The sequence below is a fragment of the Haemaphysalis longicornis genome, unplaced genomic scaffold, assembly GCF_048455015.1.
Source record: "Haemaphysalis longicornis isolate Haplotype H1 unplaced genomic scaffold, Haemaphysalis longicornis Haplotype H1 scaffold_10, whole genome shotgun sequence".
NCBI lineage: Eukaryota > Metazoa > Arthropoda > Arachnida > Ixodida > Ixodidae > Haemaphysalis > Haemaphysalis longicornis.
The window spans coordinates 61,029,969-61,045,672 of NW_027526204.1; the positions used below are offsets into that span (position 1 = coordinate 61,029,969).

Below are 15,704 nucleotides of genomic sequence, written 5' to 3' on the forward strand. Positions count from 1 at the left end.
TTTGCGAGGGGGGCTGTTTGCGGAGTCCACGTTCACGAAAGATGTGAAACCATATCTGCTTGCCTTCTGCAGGGACGGTGACAATGAGTAGGTGCTCGTTTTCATGGACCCAGCCTCGGGTTGGCACGTCGGAGCCGCAGCTTACAAACGTTGACCTAAACATTGAGCCCGGGTCACTTGTAGGCATCGTTGGTTTTGTCGGAAGCGGCAAGTCATCATTACTCGCGGCAATTCTGGGCGACATGCACAGGCTTGAAGGCAGTGTTTCCTGCTACGTGAGTGCCTGAATTTTACAGTGGTTTCCGGTGTAGTTACGCCTTTGAGTTATCACCGCGTGCCACTAGGCGCCGTGATTGGCTTACTTCCCACTCGGCACTGGTGTAAGCAACTAGCGCTAGCAGCCCGTGTAAGTGTTTACCGGAATTATGTTCTCTCAGCTATTGATGTTTGCAGTGTTTATCGCATTGTCCCGAAATGGTTCAGGGAAAAATTTTTGCTCTGCGCAGAACAAGATTTTATTTCAAGATATTATTTTTTGGAAACTGTAGAGCTGAACAATCTACAAAGAAGAAGAATTAATTGTTGATTGTGGAACGCCGTCGACGTGGAATTAAAAATGACTTCAGTTGTATGGGTCCGCTGAAAACGCAACAAATTGGTTGAAAGTAACCAACACGCGTTCTTCTTACCACCAAAGGTTAAGCTATACAACGGGTCGGCATTGCTCCGTCTATAAGTTAAGATTTATTTTACAGGTAACAAACTGATTCTGTAGCCTTGAAATTCCAATTAGGGACGACTAAGACTATCACACAGTGCAAAAGGTGCCGTCAGAAAATTGTACACGCCCAAGCATCAGATACTAGGCAACACACTAAAAAAACAGCGCGGCGTCAGCGCACCACACGGCAGTCAGAGCACAAATAGAGGAGCGGCAATGCGGCACAGACAATGGATAATCCCTTGGCAGCGACAAAATAGCAGGGCGACAAAACAGACCCCAGAGAGCAGAGCACTACACCACTACGCCGGCAGCTGCAGTTTTTTTTTCGCGGATTTAATTCGGTACCCCCAGTATTGTTTCTTCTGTACGCGGTAATCTTAAATGCAGCTTCAAAAACAGGACAGGGAGTTTCGGCGTCGTGTCATTTTGCGTTCATACTTGAATTTCTAACATTAAAAAATTTGCATGAAAGAACGTCTTACCGCCTTTCCTGTTTTATCGACTGTTTCCTTGTTTGGCAGTAGAGGCATTAGCAACTAGAGGAAAAAAAATAGTGTTGAATTGCTGCTTGCAAAACTGCGTACCCTAAATGCAATAAGGCACTGTAAACCTGCACAGTGAATAAAACAACCGTTGCAGCGCTGAAAAAATAGCAATCGACCAACTTCTACACCTTAGGTCGCAACCAACGCTAAGTCGTATACACATTTACCCACTGTTATTTTGGTGATTGCAAATCGGATGCCTCTTTTTCAAATTTTTCGTCTCACAGGGCCGCGTGGCGTTTGCGCCACAGTTACCAATTGTACACAACATGACCATTCGGGACAACATCCTCTACGGCAAGCCCATGAACTATTACAGATATGAGCGCGTCATTCAAAGGTGCCAACTGATGAATGACCTCAACAAGTTGAAGTCAGGGGACATGACCGAAGTTGGCGAGAAGGTATGGACGAATATCTCGTTCTAGCGAAAAGTCATATACTATCAGTTCCTGTTGCTTCAGCCTACAAAAAGTTGCTCACGGCAGTGCTAGCGGATGCTATTTTTGATACGCCAAGCTTTGCACAGTACAATGAATAGTCAGTTGTAGCGTACGGGGAATTAGCAAGTCATATTATGTAGCCTTACCGCAGAAAAGCGCATCAAGAAAGATGACAAAATGTCCTGCTTGTTTTCTTGGGGCATTCGTTTTCACATTGTTTCTACGTATTGCAGTATTTTTTTAATGTAGTGTTTTTTGTTGCTCCTTGTGAAACTTGGGGCATAAGTAACGGTGAAGAACCAGCTAGCGTCATGTGTTGTTTTTTGTTGGATTCATTATCTTGCGGATGATTGAACCACTGAACATAAAATCTGCAAAAAACTAAGTTGCCAAGTTAAAAAAAAAAAAAAAAACGGCCGTCCCTGCGCTTTCTTTCTTCGGTTTTATCTCAGAATCTGCTTTACGCCGTGCCGAACCTACAACTTTTTACATGTTCCCACGTCACGCATTTTCTCTGCCACAAGTGAATTCAGCAATGATAATGTAACATTAAATATTTTTGGATTGACAGTTCTGTGGCGGCCTTTCTGTAGTTTTATCCCTATGCTAATTTTATGTTCCAATCCCTAGTAGCTGGACTACGTGGGCCAAGAAGACATGCTGACAACTTTTACTAACTACGGAAACTTCGAGATGTCTAGTTCTGAGCACAACTGCACAGATTCTGACATTGAACTCAGCCAAGCATGACGCAGGGTTATAGGAGGAATAACGTTCATTGAAGCGAACTTGTGTACCGAAAAGAACTTGGAAAAAAATACAGGTGGCGTAGAAGCAATCAACGAAGCGTCATGCACAGATGAGCGTCGGCGAATCGAATGTCTCGGTCTGGCACTGGGAGAACTTATCTTTATGTGTAATTTTTGTGGAAACTTCAAACTCGATGCAGAACGCTGGTGATCAAAGGATAACATTCGAATCTAGTGATGACCGGACGACACACTCTCTCTATTAGATAAGATAGCATGTGTGGCATAGAGCGTCAGAGAAAAAAACACGCGCTTCATATCGAAAACAGGGAATACAGTCAGGCACGGCAAGACGCTGGCAACAAAGCACATAATTAAACAAAACTGAAGGCATGGTTCACAGCAATATATACTTGGAGTGAAACCTTTGTTATTTCAACCGCGAAACAATACAGAAACACAAAAAATACAGGAATGTGCAGTTGAAGTGGTGTACCCTATCTCCCTGACGCGTGAAGACGGGCGGGAACATGAGCCGTTACTAGAAAATAGCAAAATAAAAATGTTGCTTTGACACTGTAGTATCGTGGATGCGCTGATCTATAGCAGGAGATAATTATTGGGGTAAGAAGCCGTGGGCAGACTGCTCATCAAATCATAAATGCGAAACGTACTATTACGGCAGATGATAAGTGAGTGAGCAACATATTGGCATGTTTTCGTGGTAATAAAGAAAGCTTTTGTGGACTGTTTGATATATAGTAGGATGTTTTCTGCAGGATAAACGCGGTTGTCAACGCGTGGCTTCGGTGTCGTCTCTTCCTGTTTTCTGTATCAGTATTTTATGCTCAATACTAAACCAAACGCAGCGATGGCGTAGAGGTAGAACACCCGCCTCGCGTGCAGAAGGACCGTGGTTCGAATCCCGGTGCCGGACAATTCCAACCGGATAAAAAAAAAATCCGCGCATTGATGGAATTGCACAAAGAGGCTTGGGGTGCGGCCTGACCCCGGCGACCATTGCCGGTAATGCACTCCCTCACCAGAGCAGGATTGGCCACCCTGGTGTAGTAACGGCCACAACCTCCCATGAATACGCCAATTAACCCTCGGCCCTCAGTCCCCAGCGGCTGCGAAGCAACTGACGACGGCGGCGGTCAGACCTGTGACGCAGCAGAGGGTGCTAAGAATCCCTGGATCCGGACAGGCCGCCAATGGAATCTGAACCTGGCAACGTTTAACGCGCGAACCTTATCTAGCGAAGCAAGTCAAGGAATTAGAGGGCATCAAATGGGATGTAATAGGGCTTAGCGAGGTTAGGAGGGCAGGCGAGGCCTTTACGGTGCTGAAAAATGGACACGTCCTATGTTACCGTGGTCTAGAGGACAGAAGAGAACTGGGAGTGGGATTTCTAGTCAATAAAAGCATAGCTGGCAACATAGACGAATACTATAGCATTAACGAAAGGGCAGCAGGTCTTGTAATTAGGCTCAATAAGAGGTACAAGCTCAAGGTGGTGCAGGGCTACGCGCCCACATCCAGCCACGACGACCAAGCAGTGGAACGCTTCTATGAAGATGTGGAATAGGCAATGGCAAAACGCAGTATACCGTAGTTATGGGGGACTTCAATGCTGAAGTAGGCAAGAGTCAGGCTGGAGACAAGGCAGTTGGGAACTATGGTCTGGGCTGTAGAAATAGCAGGGGGGACCTACTAGTTGAGTTTGCAGAACGGAATAACCTACGCATAATGAATACCTTCTTCTGTAAACGGGAGAGTCGGAAGTGGACCTGGAGGAGCCCGAATGGGGAGCACAAAAATGAAATAGAATAACCTACGCATAATGAATACCTTCTTCTGTAAACGGGAGAGTCGGAAGTGGACCTGGAGGAGCCCGAATGGGGAGCACAAAAATGAAATAGACTTCATATTATGCGATAACCCTGGCGTCGTGCAGGATGTGGAAGTGCTCGGAAGGGTAAGGTGTAGTGACCACCGTATGGTAAGATCTCGAATTAGGCTAGATTTGAGGAGGGACCGCAACAAGCTAGTACAAAAGAAGCCGATAAATGAGCTAACACTAAGACGTAAAGTAGAAGAATTCAGGATCGCCCTGCAGAACCGATATTGCCCTTAACAAGGAAGCCGAGCTTACGACACAGGAAGCCAGCGACAACCTTACACGCATTATCACGGAGTGTGCAGTGGAAGTCGGGGGAACTATGGCTAGACAGGATACTGGTAAACGTTCTCAGGAGACGAAAGATCTAATCAGGAAACGGCAAACCATGAGAATCTCCACCGCAGCTGACAGAATAGAACTAGCCGAGCTCTCGAAGTTAATCAATAAGCGTAAGACAGCTGACATACGGAAGTATAATATGGAGAGGATCGAATACGCTGTAAAGAACGGAGGTAGCCTGAAAGCAGTGAAGAGACGTCTTGGCGTGGGAAAAAATCAGATGTATGCACTTAAGGATAAGCAAGGCAATATCATCACAAATAGGGATAAAATAGTCACAGTGGCCGAGGAGTTCTACAGGGATCTGTACAGTAGCCGGGACATCCAGGATAATGCCGAACGAGACAGTAGTTCAGAGGAGATAGACATCCCACCAGTAACGACCGAAGAAGTAAGGAAGGCTTTGAAAGAAATGAAAGGGGGCAAAGCACCTGGTGAGGATCAGATAACAGCAGACCTCTTGAAGGATGGCGGGGAATTTGTACCTGAAAAACTGGCAAACCTCTATACGCAATGCCTAATGACCGCAATGGTACCGGAATCTTGGAAGAACGCGAACATCATCTTAATCCATAAGAAAGGTGACATGAAGGACTTGAAAAATTACAGGCCGATCAGCTTACTGTCAGTCGTCTACAAGGTATTTACCAAGGTAATCGCTTACCGAATCTCTGCAACCTTAGATTTTAGTCAACCTAAAGAACAAGCAGGGTTCCGTAAAGGTTATTCAACAATGGACCATATTCACATGATCAATCAGGTGATAGAGAAGTGCGCTGAGTATACTGAACCCCTATATATAGCCTTCATAGATTATGAGAAAGCATTTGACTCGGTCGAAACCCTAGCAGTCATTCAGGCATTACAGAACCAGGGGGTAGATGAGCATTATGTAAGAATACTAGAGGATATCTATAATGGGTCTGCAGCTACCATCATCCTCCATAGGGAGAGCAGTAAAATACCTATAAGGAAGAGTTTCAGACAAGGAGACACAATCTCTCCAATGTTATTCACAGCATGCTTACAAGAAGTATTCAGAACGTTGGATTGGGAACAGGTGGGAGTAAGGGTTAATGGAGAATACCTCAGTAACCTCAGATTTGCTGATGACGTGGCCTTGCTGAGTAACTCGGGGAACGAATTGCAAAGCATGCTTTCCGCACTGGGCGAACAGAGTAGAACCGTTGGCCTGAAAATTAATATGCAGAAAACTAAAGTAATGATCAATAACCTGGGCACAGCACAACAGTTTGAGATAGATGGCGAGGCAGTGGAAGTGGTAAGCGAATATATATACTTAGGCCAAGTTGTGACCGCGGATCCCAACCATGAGGCAGAGATAATTAGAAGGATCAGAATGGGGTGGGGTGCATATGGCAGATATTCTCAGATAATGAATAGCAGCCTACCATTGTCGCTGAAGAAGAAAGTATATGACAGCTGCATCTTACCGGTACTCACCTACGGGGCAGAAACTTGGAGGCTTACTAAGAAGGTTCAGCTTAAATTGAGAACGACTCAGCGGGCAATGGAGCGGAAAATGATAGGTGTAACATTAAGGGACAAGAAGAGAGCGGAGTGGGTCAGGGAGCAAACTGGTGTTAAAGACATATTAGTAGAAATTAAGAAGAAGAAATGGACGTGGGCAGGGCATGTAATGCGAAGACAAGATAACCGCTGGTCATTAAGGGTAACAGAGTGGATCCCTAGAGAAGGCAAGCGCTGCAGGGGGCGGCAGAAAGTTAGATGGGCAGATGAGATCAAGAAGTTTGCGGGGATAAATTGGTCACAGTTGGCACAGGACCGATGTCATTGGGGAATAATGGGAGAGGCCTTTGCCCTGCAGTGGGCGTAGATAGGCTGGTGATGATAATGATGATGACTAAACCGAAATGTTTCGCTTATAACTTTCCAACACAGCGAATCATATGTATTACTGAAACTGAAACACAACACGTCGCGACGATTTTTACTTCGAACAGCAAAGTACGTTTGTATGGCTGTGTGTCAACAAATCTTTTAGATGCGACTGAATCTCATTCACTCGCCTTGTCCATTCATGCATGCATCCCTCCATCCATCCGGCGTCGTCGTCGTTGTCCGCGCCAGCTGCGCATGCGCTCTCCGCCGCTCTCACTGCAGCGTTATCTGCGGGTTAGCGCTCGCTCCTTGCAATGCCAGCTGTGCGTCGGCGGGCGCTAGCGCTCGGTTAACGCATGCGCATGCGCTGCTCTCTCTCATTCCCCTCACCGTTATGCGGCGGTATACAACGCGGTACCTGCGCCGCTCCGCTCCGTCGTTCCAGCGCCGGTGCTACTATGTCAAACGCTGCTTTGAATGGAGACTAACAAGCCTGCTATCGCGATGGTCGGCGCAACCGCAACAAGCACCGGCCAGCCCAATAACAGAACTGCTAGCACCACCGACTATGAGGCTGCAAAGTGACGTGCACGGGATGCGGGAACCCCGTAGTAGACGGAAATGCATCGTACGCGTTCATGGCACGTTTCACGCGATGGGAGAATCAACCCAACGGAAACGCCGAGGGAAACCCACAATGCGTCGCATCTACACCGGGTTCCCGAGAGGGGAGGTGGGCGTAATTTTGCTCCACAAGCTTAGTCTCGAAAGAGTAAATAGAAAATCTTGCCATGAACTGTGCCCTCATAGGGCCGATAATTCTTAAAGTCATTACATGCACCTATTGCGGTAAATGTTCTCACCCGGCCATTGGGTATTTAAAATGTCTGCACGTACGTTGAGCTCATACTTGAAAAAAAAGATACAAAGAAGCAGGAAAATGTGCCTGCTTCTTGGTTCTTTTTCTTGTGTAAATCTTCACCAATTCGCCAATATGTCACTCTTAAGCCCAACTGATCGAACCAATACTTCAAGCACATGCTTTTTTATAGTTGAAGTGGCAGTATAAAAGGGTTACACAAACACAACATTTTTACGCTTCCGGAATTAAGTACGGGTATATGCTCAAATTTAACGGAGGTCCATTGAATACACATATTAAGAGTGATATGAATCAGCCATACCTATCATGATACCATTATAAGATCCCTTTAAGACGTAAAAGCCTCCTTTAAAAAGACAACGTACGCACAGCCAAATGAGAGGCAATACTCATAGCCCTAACTAAGCCATCACGCGAAGTGTTCCGACGACAATCTCGCCGAGCATTTACCACCGACTTCTAAACGTTGCTGCAAGATATGGTGTACCGCAAACGACACTTGTTTTAGTTGTTGTTAGGAAGTGGCGACTGATGTACGTTTAAACTAGGAAGGGTACAGTGCAAAGTGGCACTGGTTGCTGGGGATTCTGCAACAAAGTCACGCAGGGATCTGCAAGGGCAGTGGGCTCAATTTCTACAGAATATCGCTCTGTTAAAATGAGAGAACATGTTTCGGCCAATACCACCGTCATAAAGTACTACTAATTGCACGTGGAAATACTGAATCTTGAAGCTAGCACCTTTTTTCTCTGACGTGTAGAGACTGTTTCAACAATGCATTGCCGACATCTCTTAAATGCACTGCAGGGCACCAACATGAGTGGAGGCCAAAAGCAACGAATCTCCCTGGCACGAGCCGTCTACAGCCAGAGTGACGTGTATCTGCTCGATGACCCTTTGAGCGCACTTGATCCCGTTGTTGGTAGCCGGGTTTTCAAAGATGTAATAGGAAAGCACGGTGTTTTGAAGGATAAGGTAAATATAACGTGAAATTCGCTTTTCGTGCTTTTCACATCACCAATATACGTTAAAAGTTATTACTTTTAGGCATTGCATGTTTAGTGTCCCTATACTGCACGAACATAAATCATACCATTTAGGCTGAATGTTGATGCAAGCTAGATGCACTGGATCGCAGTGGAACGGCCACAAGTTCATGATATAAAAATGTGAACCACGGCAGCAGTATTCTCGATCACTTGTTTTCACTAGCTCAGACTGAACTAACTTTATTATCGCTATGAAGCTACCATCTCGTGCCAAAAAAGTCTCAAAACTCTGTCTGAATGGCCCTAACGCATCTAAATTATTGACTTCAGACTTGATGCACGAAGTACGGGCTTAAGAGTTCAAGGCATTTCGGGACACGAAAGAATATTTTTAAACAAGTGTAGTCTGCCTAGCTCCAGCGACTTCACGCTAGTTTCAGCATACGGATGACCTCCTGTCGGACCACGTATTCGGCGATTGTACATGTTTTTTCAGCACAGCCCTTATCGACTTCGGATTCGCTCGAAAGCATTCACAACAAATTTCCCTAGCATGGTTTGGTTTAGTTATTCACATTTTTTTATTTTGGCAAGGGCTTGTCGTTTATGGATTTGTATGGTTTGTTGTGGCCGCAAAAAAGAAGCGAAGAATTTTCATCTGCTTTGATGCACAGCATATTGTAAAACATATTTGCTGCTTTAAAATTAACCTATTGTCTTAGGTTTGTTTATTTTTGAGTACACCGATTCAGATTTAGATTTAATTTTGTGCGTACGGGCATAAGGAGGCGGGAGAGAAGTGGCAGAGTGGATGTTCACCAAAGTTCAAAACCAATACTAATTTACATGATTATTTGAGCGCTTGCGGTGTAATTTACCAATAGATTCGAAATGACCATTACCCAATAATGTAGTAACAATAAATAGAGTCAATAGGTTGCAGACCAAGGGAAATGGTAGCTGTGTGAAGAGACGCAGCAATCGAGATTCTCGCAGCGTAAAGCTTATTTGAGGCATATGCTCCAAAGTAACATACGCTTCGTGCCTTTGTCAGACCAAATTGTTTTGAACGAACTATTCCCGCAGCGTATTTGAGAAATTTCTATCATTCTAATGAACCTTTGGGTAGCCGAGGAAATAAATAATATCAGTAAAGTTGGTTGTGACTTCTAGTAGAAAGCCCCATGTACAAAGGATAAAAATAGGATTACAAAATAACTTTTCACGTTGATACGAAGTTTAGAATAGCTTTGACAGAAGAGCGTATGATCGTAAGTAGCATCGTTGCTTTGTTGTCTGTTCGCAAATTCGATGTGTAATGCGCTGGTATTGTGTTGGTAGAAACCCACAAAAAGATTTGGCGTCTGGGTCTAATCAGTCATACGAGAAAATGTGCAACTCGGAACATTGCTGGCGCTAGGCGGGACAAGGACGACGAATTACACACAACTGGAGCGTAATTCGTCGTCCTTGTCCCGCCTAGCGCCAGCAATGTTCCGAGTAAGAAACCAACTAGCCCCATTTCAAGCTCTGGTTAAAATGTGCAAAACCTACTCGAAGGAGATGACAAATGTTTTTGAGGTGGTCTTTATTATCTTTCGGTGATATCTCAAGTAAAGAGTTACGTGTTGCAGTCTTCATGCTGAAAACACAATTTTTTAAATTTTGAAACATTTAAATATAAACTTCAAAACTGGTTGAAACCATGTGCTGCAAATGCAATTCTTGTTGAATGGAGTATTTTTCTTATAAATTGTTGCCTGACGAAAGCTCGAGCTGGCTTTTAGTGCTTCTGGAATTTTTATTGATATGCACCTATTTATTATTGTGAATGATATGATTTCTGCCTGCTTACCGTTCGTTTTGCTCACTTTGTTTTAGACGCGCATCATGGTATGCAACCAGGGTAACATTTTGCACCATATGGACAAACTGGTTTTGGTGGACAAAGGGCGAATAAAGGTGTATAATAAAGTTGATGACCTTTTGAACGATCCGGAAGCACCGCAAAACTTGCGGGAAACATTTCAGAAAAAGACATCCAACCATATAAACCAGAATGGGTGAGTAAAAATTTGAGGGAAAAGAATATTGCCCTACTGCCGGTATCGTGCGCGTTAAATTAAGCACGTATAAAATTGAAAGTATATTTTTAGAAAATAAAATTGAAGTTATTCGATATATGCTGCGGAGTAGGAGTATGCATTGTATTTGCGGTCTATTGAACATGGCATCATGCGTTGACCAAGTAGAAAACGGCCAGTTCGGTCCTGGAGGGTAGGTGCCAAGTGTCTTGGGCTCCTTTGTGGCCTCTTTTTTGGTGAGATAGGACCACATAGTAGACGCAGTATATGTCGACCTCTTTGAATTGAAGCAATAGATGCACTGGTGGTTGCCAAGTAGATGGACGAGGATTTCTAAATCTCAAGGTCTTTTTATGGTCTCAACTCTTCTCCTGAGCTTAAAAATCCTTGTAAAGTGTGCTATGGTACGTTTTTCGTGTAGCATATCGTGCAGCGTTTCCATTTCTCTTTAAACGTCCACCAACGGGAAGCTACATCAGGTCTAGCAGAAAGTAGTGATACCTCGGGTGGAGTGCTGGACATATTGGTTTCTACGCACCCGGATCACTTTGGGAAACCGGGCAAGCATTACTTCAGAACGTTCTTCCTTCTATAAAAGGTGTGTCTATGTTATTTATTACAGTTAAGGTAGTCTTAGACAGCCCCACAACAGGCTCACTATCGAGAAAACCTTTCGCCTCCTAGAACAACGAAGTCTTCCCAGATCTCAAACACACATGATTCTACAGCTGAAACACGAAGGAAAGTCTTAATATTCGGCATTGTGTATTTAGAACTGGGTGCTGCAAATCTAAAGCATTGAAGACACTGTTTGGATAATCAGAGACATCCGGGGTGTTTCACCGCACGTATAAGAGAAGTACTTCTGTCTTCGAAAAGTCTTTAACAGATTTTCGTACTCGGCAATCCGAAGAATTGATGTGGCCCTGGAGGCCTACATATTTCAATGAACGGTTATCTCCTGCAGCTTGTATCCTCGCGTAACAAAATACAACTATGTGCGCCGACATTTCATATTCAATCCCTGATGTTCCATAGCATGCGACAGTAAATAAATGGAGTGTACACTCTTTACGGCCATGGGTGGCACACTGCTGTGCACCGCGTTGGATGACACCGGCTAAGAAGGGCTCCTGTGCAACTTTGAGTGCCATCATACTAATATACCACAGCGCTTGACTATAACTTCCTTCCAGATGGAGAAATTGAAGCAAACACAATAAACAGACTGAAATAGCTTAGTATCGGCTACTTTTTGTCAATGCCGCTTCTAGTGTAATTACAGGCAGTCCGCGCAGCTTACAAATACCCCCGCTCTCTGAGTGATTTCTATAGTTGCAAATTCCATTGTTTTAAAATGTTTTAAAAAGTGTCGGATCGTCATTTAAAAATTGTTGAACAGAACAGCTGTGACGCTGATTCAAGAAAACGAACAAGGTGTCGACAGGTGCAGTCTTGTTCCGTGAAATATTTTTCATCGTAAAACATCAACACTTACATTTAGGCTGTCATTGCGACATGTGAGTACTGTACTTAAAGCAGAAAGTTAGTACAAGCCTTCAGTGACGTGCATTTCATGAGCTGTCCGGAAAAAGAACTCGACCGAGTAGCGAATCAATTAGAGTTTCAAAGGCACCTTTTGGTGTGGAACTATTCTTATCACCGTTTGCTTTTCTGGCAGGTTATATACATCAAGCTGGGACCAACACCACGAGGGGAATTTTCGCGAGACAACCTATCTTCAACCTAGAAAATTTAAACCCTTTTAGTCGAAAAAGTATCTCTTGTTTACACAACCATAGAAATTCTCGCACGTTACAAGTTAGACAAATTTATCGCAATCTAACTGTGACGTGTAGGGTACCGCGCACGAAATTAGAATCTTCTGAAACACGCAAGCGTTCATTACAAAACGCTTCCGGTCTGTACAATATGTCATGAATACACAACCTCACAATGGAATGTCCAAGAGTGGAACAATTATGTATTCTTCAGCCACGAAGTGTCAAAAGTAATTCTTAGGTGCGCTTGCGAATAAACACGCTGTAGACTTTATTCCGAATTTTTCGCAGGTGTTTCTGAACACCAAAACCTTGGTTCAGACGAGACGAGTCTAATATTTTCTATTTCTTTTTGCATAGCGACCCTAGTCCCTCATCGCTGTTACGGCCGTCTTGATGACGCGGCTTGTCATTAAAGTAGGCACAACGGCAGGCTTTCCAACAGCATTTCGAGCAGGATTTTGCGGTTCTTGTAAATATATAAGCTCCAGGAACCACGACTAAAATCAAAACAGCCATCTAAACTGCCTGCCATACACCTTGAGGGTACTAGGTCTGTAGCAAGCAGAAATAGCATACATGTAAGAAGTTACCCAAAGACCAACGGCGCTCTCAGATACCGGATAGGGCGGCGGAGAGTAGGAGATACGCTAAAAGCAGGAGCATCTTGACTTCTGTGGGGTGCAGTGAATGAGGGATGAACCGTAGGCGGTGCCGTTATCTTATGTTTTATCTAGAAAATGTGTGCCAGGCACGTGTTTACGTACGGTAGTCGCTGAGTAAACGCACTTTCCCAATTTAGGATACTTGACCGATTCTTTTTAAATTTGAACCCTTGGCGCTCAAACGTTATGCCGTGACGAAGGTTTGTACATGCGATAACGTCTGCAAAAATGGTATTTATCTGGTGAGCAGCTTTTTTCACAAGCAGCAAAGAAGCTATTCACCTGGGTAACACAATCTTTACGGAGCGGTAGACATTTAATGCTAGAAAGGCGTCGTTTTCTGGAAACCTTTCCACAGTTGAAGAAGGCTATTGAGCATTCTTAGCGACGTTATCATAATGTTCACAAAAAGAATGAAGGGAGACTTGTCATTAAATAATGCCAGACGTAAATACACTTACGCTCAACGTACCTGTCGAAACTTGCACTGATAGACAGCGTTGTGAAATCAAAGCCTAAAAACAAAGAAAATATTTTCACTTGTATTTTATGTTTTTTCAGTGGCCCAGAAGAGCAGTTGGAAGACAACAAGGTAGTAGGACGAATAACGCAAGAGGAGAAAGGAGTTTCCATAAAAGTTAGTAACTTCTAGCACATCCTCTACTTGGTGTTCCTTCAGATATAGCTAATCCAAAAACCTAATTTTGTGCAAGCGCTACCGGCTGAGTGGCAATATATTGCATTAAAAATACGATCCCATATTGTTAGGCATTTCGACCGCGAGCATTCATATATCATGCTACAAGCTAACAGAAATGAAATTTCAAGCCAGATTAATATGCTTTTAAACGCTAAGGGCTCTTAAGGAGTGCATGGTCCATACATATATGAATAATAAAGACTACTGAGAATGGTAGTATTTTTGTTTTGTTTTTTGCATTGAACGAGGGCTTTTTTTTGTGCCTAAAATACACTATCTGTTTACCTAAAGCATTTTGCATGCTGAGAAATTCACAACGTACTTAATGCAATCGTACAAAGTTATATATATAGCGAATCAGAATAGGAAATGAGGGGCTCGTTGAAAATAAGACAGAAATAAGGTTTGGCAGTCAAGAAAACCTCGGAAAGCAAACGGGAGGATATGGTAGGTCATAGAAACAGACCAAAAATTTAGAAAAAAAGAAAGTGGACAAAAAGTGCCCGCCAGGTGGGATCCGAATCCACGACCTCCAGAATACCGGTCCGATGCGATAACCACTACGCTACCGGCGGGGCTATTTTTCCCCTCTACTTTCTGGGGTATTTATGTCAATCTACTTTTTTCCTGTGCTTGGGGGTGGTAGCCAGCACCGCTCCCACTTCTCGGGGTGAAGGGGACCTTCTTTTTAACCCCCGGGCCGTGAATCGAGTGTCTACGACATGCGAGAGTGGTCGACCAGCGTTGAACCCTCTTACGCTCCCTATGGCACCAAGATTGCCAGAATAGAGGCCCTTGCTATGCATGTAGCGAATCAGAATAGAAAATGAGGGGCTCGTTGAAAATAAGACAGAAAATAAGGGTTGGCAGTCAAGAAAACCTCAGAAAGCAAAGGGGAGGTTGTGGTGGGTCATAGAAACAGATGAATTTTTTGAGCCAGAAAGAAATTGATGTATTTATATGTATATATATATATATATATATATATATATATATATTGTTTACGGGAAAAGCATGTCTGCCCTTGTAGATAGCGATTGCTAACCATCATCATCATCACCGGCTTCAGGCCGTCACTTTTTCATTCTTTATAAACACTCCTCAACACCGACGATCCCGCTTCATCGACCGACCATCATCAGTGTTTTGCCTAGGTCGTCATCTTGGGTTTCTTCTGACTCCTCAGAATAAATGAGATACGTAGGAATGGCGCGGGACACTAGTCCTGCCTAGCCTTCAAAGATAATCTGCAAATAATCTTTACCAAGAACCCATGGTGGGGGGTTCAATTGTTATCATACTCCTGAGCATCCCTAATGCGACTTCGATGCTTGTTGTGCCGTTTCCCTAAACGAATGCTGAGCTCTGTGCTGTATGCTTGATTAGTACGACGCATTAGCTCGGTGTCTTAGGCCTGGGCGCCTTGGCGTTTTGCCCACGGAGCTCGCTTTTGGTCACGGCGATGAAACCATTGGGTGTAGATGTATGGAGCTTTGTTGTGAAACACGTGTCCAGAGTAGGGACCAAACCTACGCATTCCAATTACGTGTCAAATGCTCTGCGAATTCGGCTATCCGGGGGACTTCATCCTCCATCACTTCTGTATGTAGTTGTTCTAGTTAGCCCTCAAATTGCTCCAAATTGCTCTGGACATCACAGCTCACTTTGTCTTCGCTTCAATAACTGACAACTCGCAATTCCACTGATCAAAGGGCAGGGGAACGGGGGTACTGGGTGGTGTACCAATCGACGAAAAATAAGAAGTAATGTTTGGGAGGTCGTATTTGGCGGAGGTGGAATAAAAGTTGTAGGTGGGGCAAGAAGTTTCGTGGGAGAGTTTTAAAAAAGTACTGGTATGAGGCACCACCAGTTTCTACCCCTGCTGCAGCTAAGGTATGATGACAAGAAGATAATTTAGAACTAACAAACCGTTCTCGCAGTTTTAGTAGCGATATCTGATCAGACGAACCTCCCCGTTTATGTTTTCCAAATTTGTTTGTAATTCGGTACTGACTGCGACGAGCCCCCTCAAAGAT

General features: G+C 44.1%; 1 protein-coding gene across 3 annotated transcripts in view; it reads left to right on the forward strand.

Moving 5' to 3' along the window:
- LOC144158623 (uncharacterized) overlaps positions 1 to 15,704 on the forward strand; it is a 141,308-nt gene that overhangs the window by 96,115 nt on the left and 29,489 nt on the right. For all 3 annotated transcript variants that reach the window (XM_077689640.1, XM_077689639.1, XM_077689641.1), the window contains exons 14-18: positions 73 to 275; positions 1,497 to 1,673; positions 8,257 to 8,424; positions 10,320 to 10,501; positions 13,530 to 13,605. In XM_077689640.1, the coding sequence (XP_077545766.1) occupies positions 73 to 275; positions 1,497 to 1,673; positions 8,257 to 8,424; positions 10,320 to 10,501; positions 13,530 to 13,605 (806 nt within the window). The remainder of the gene's footprint in view (positions 1 to 72; positions 276 to 1,496; positions 1,674 to 8,256; positions 8,425 to 10,319; positions 10,502 to 13,529; positions 13,606 to 15,704) is intronic.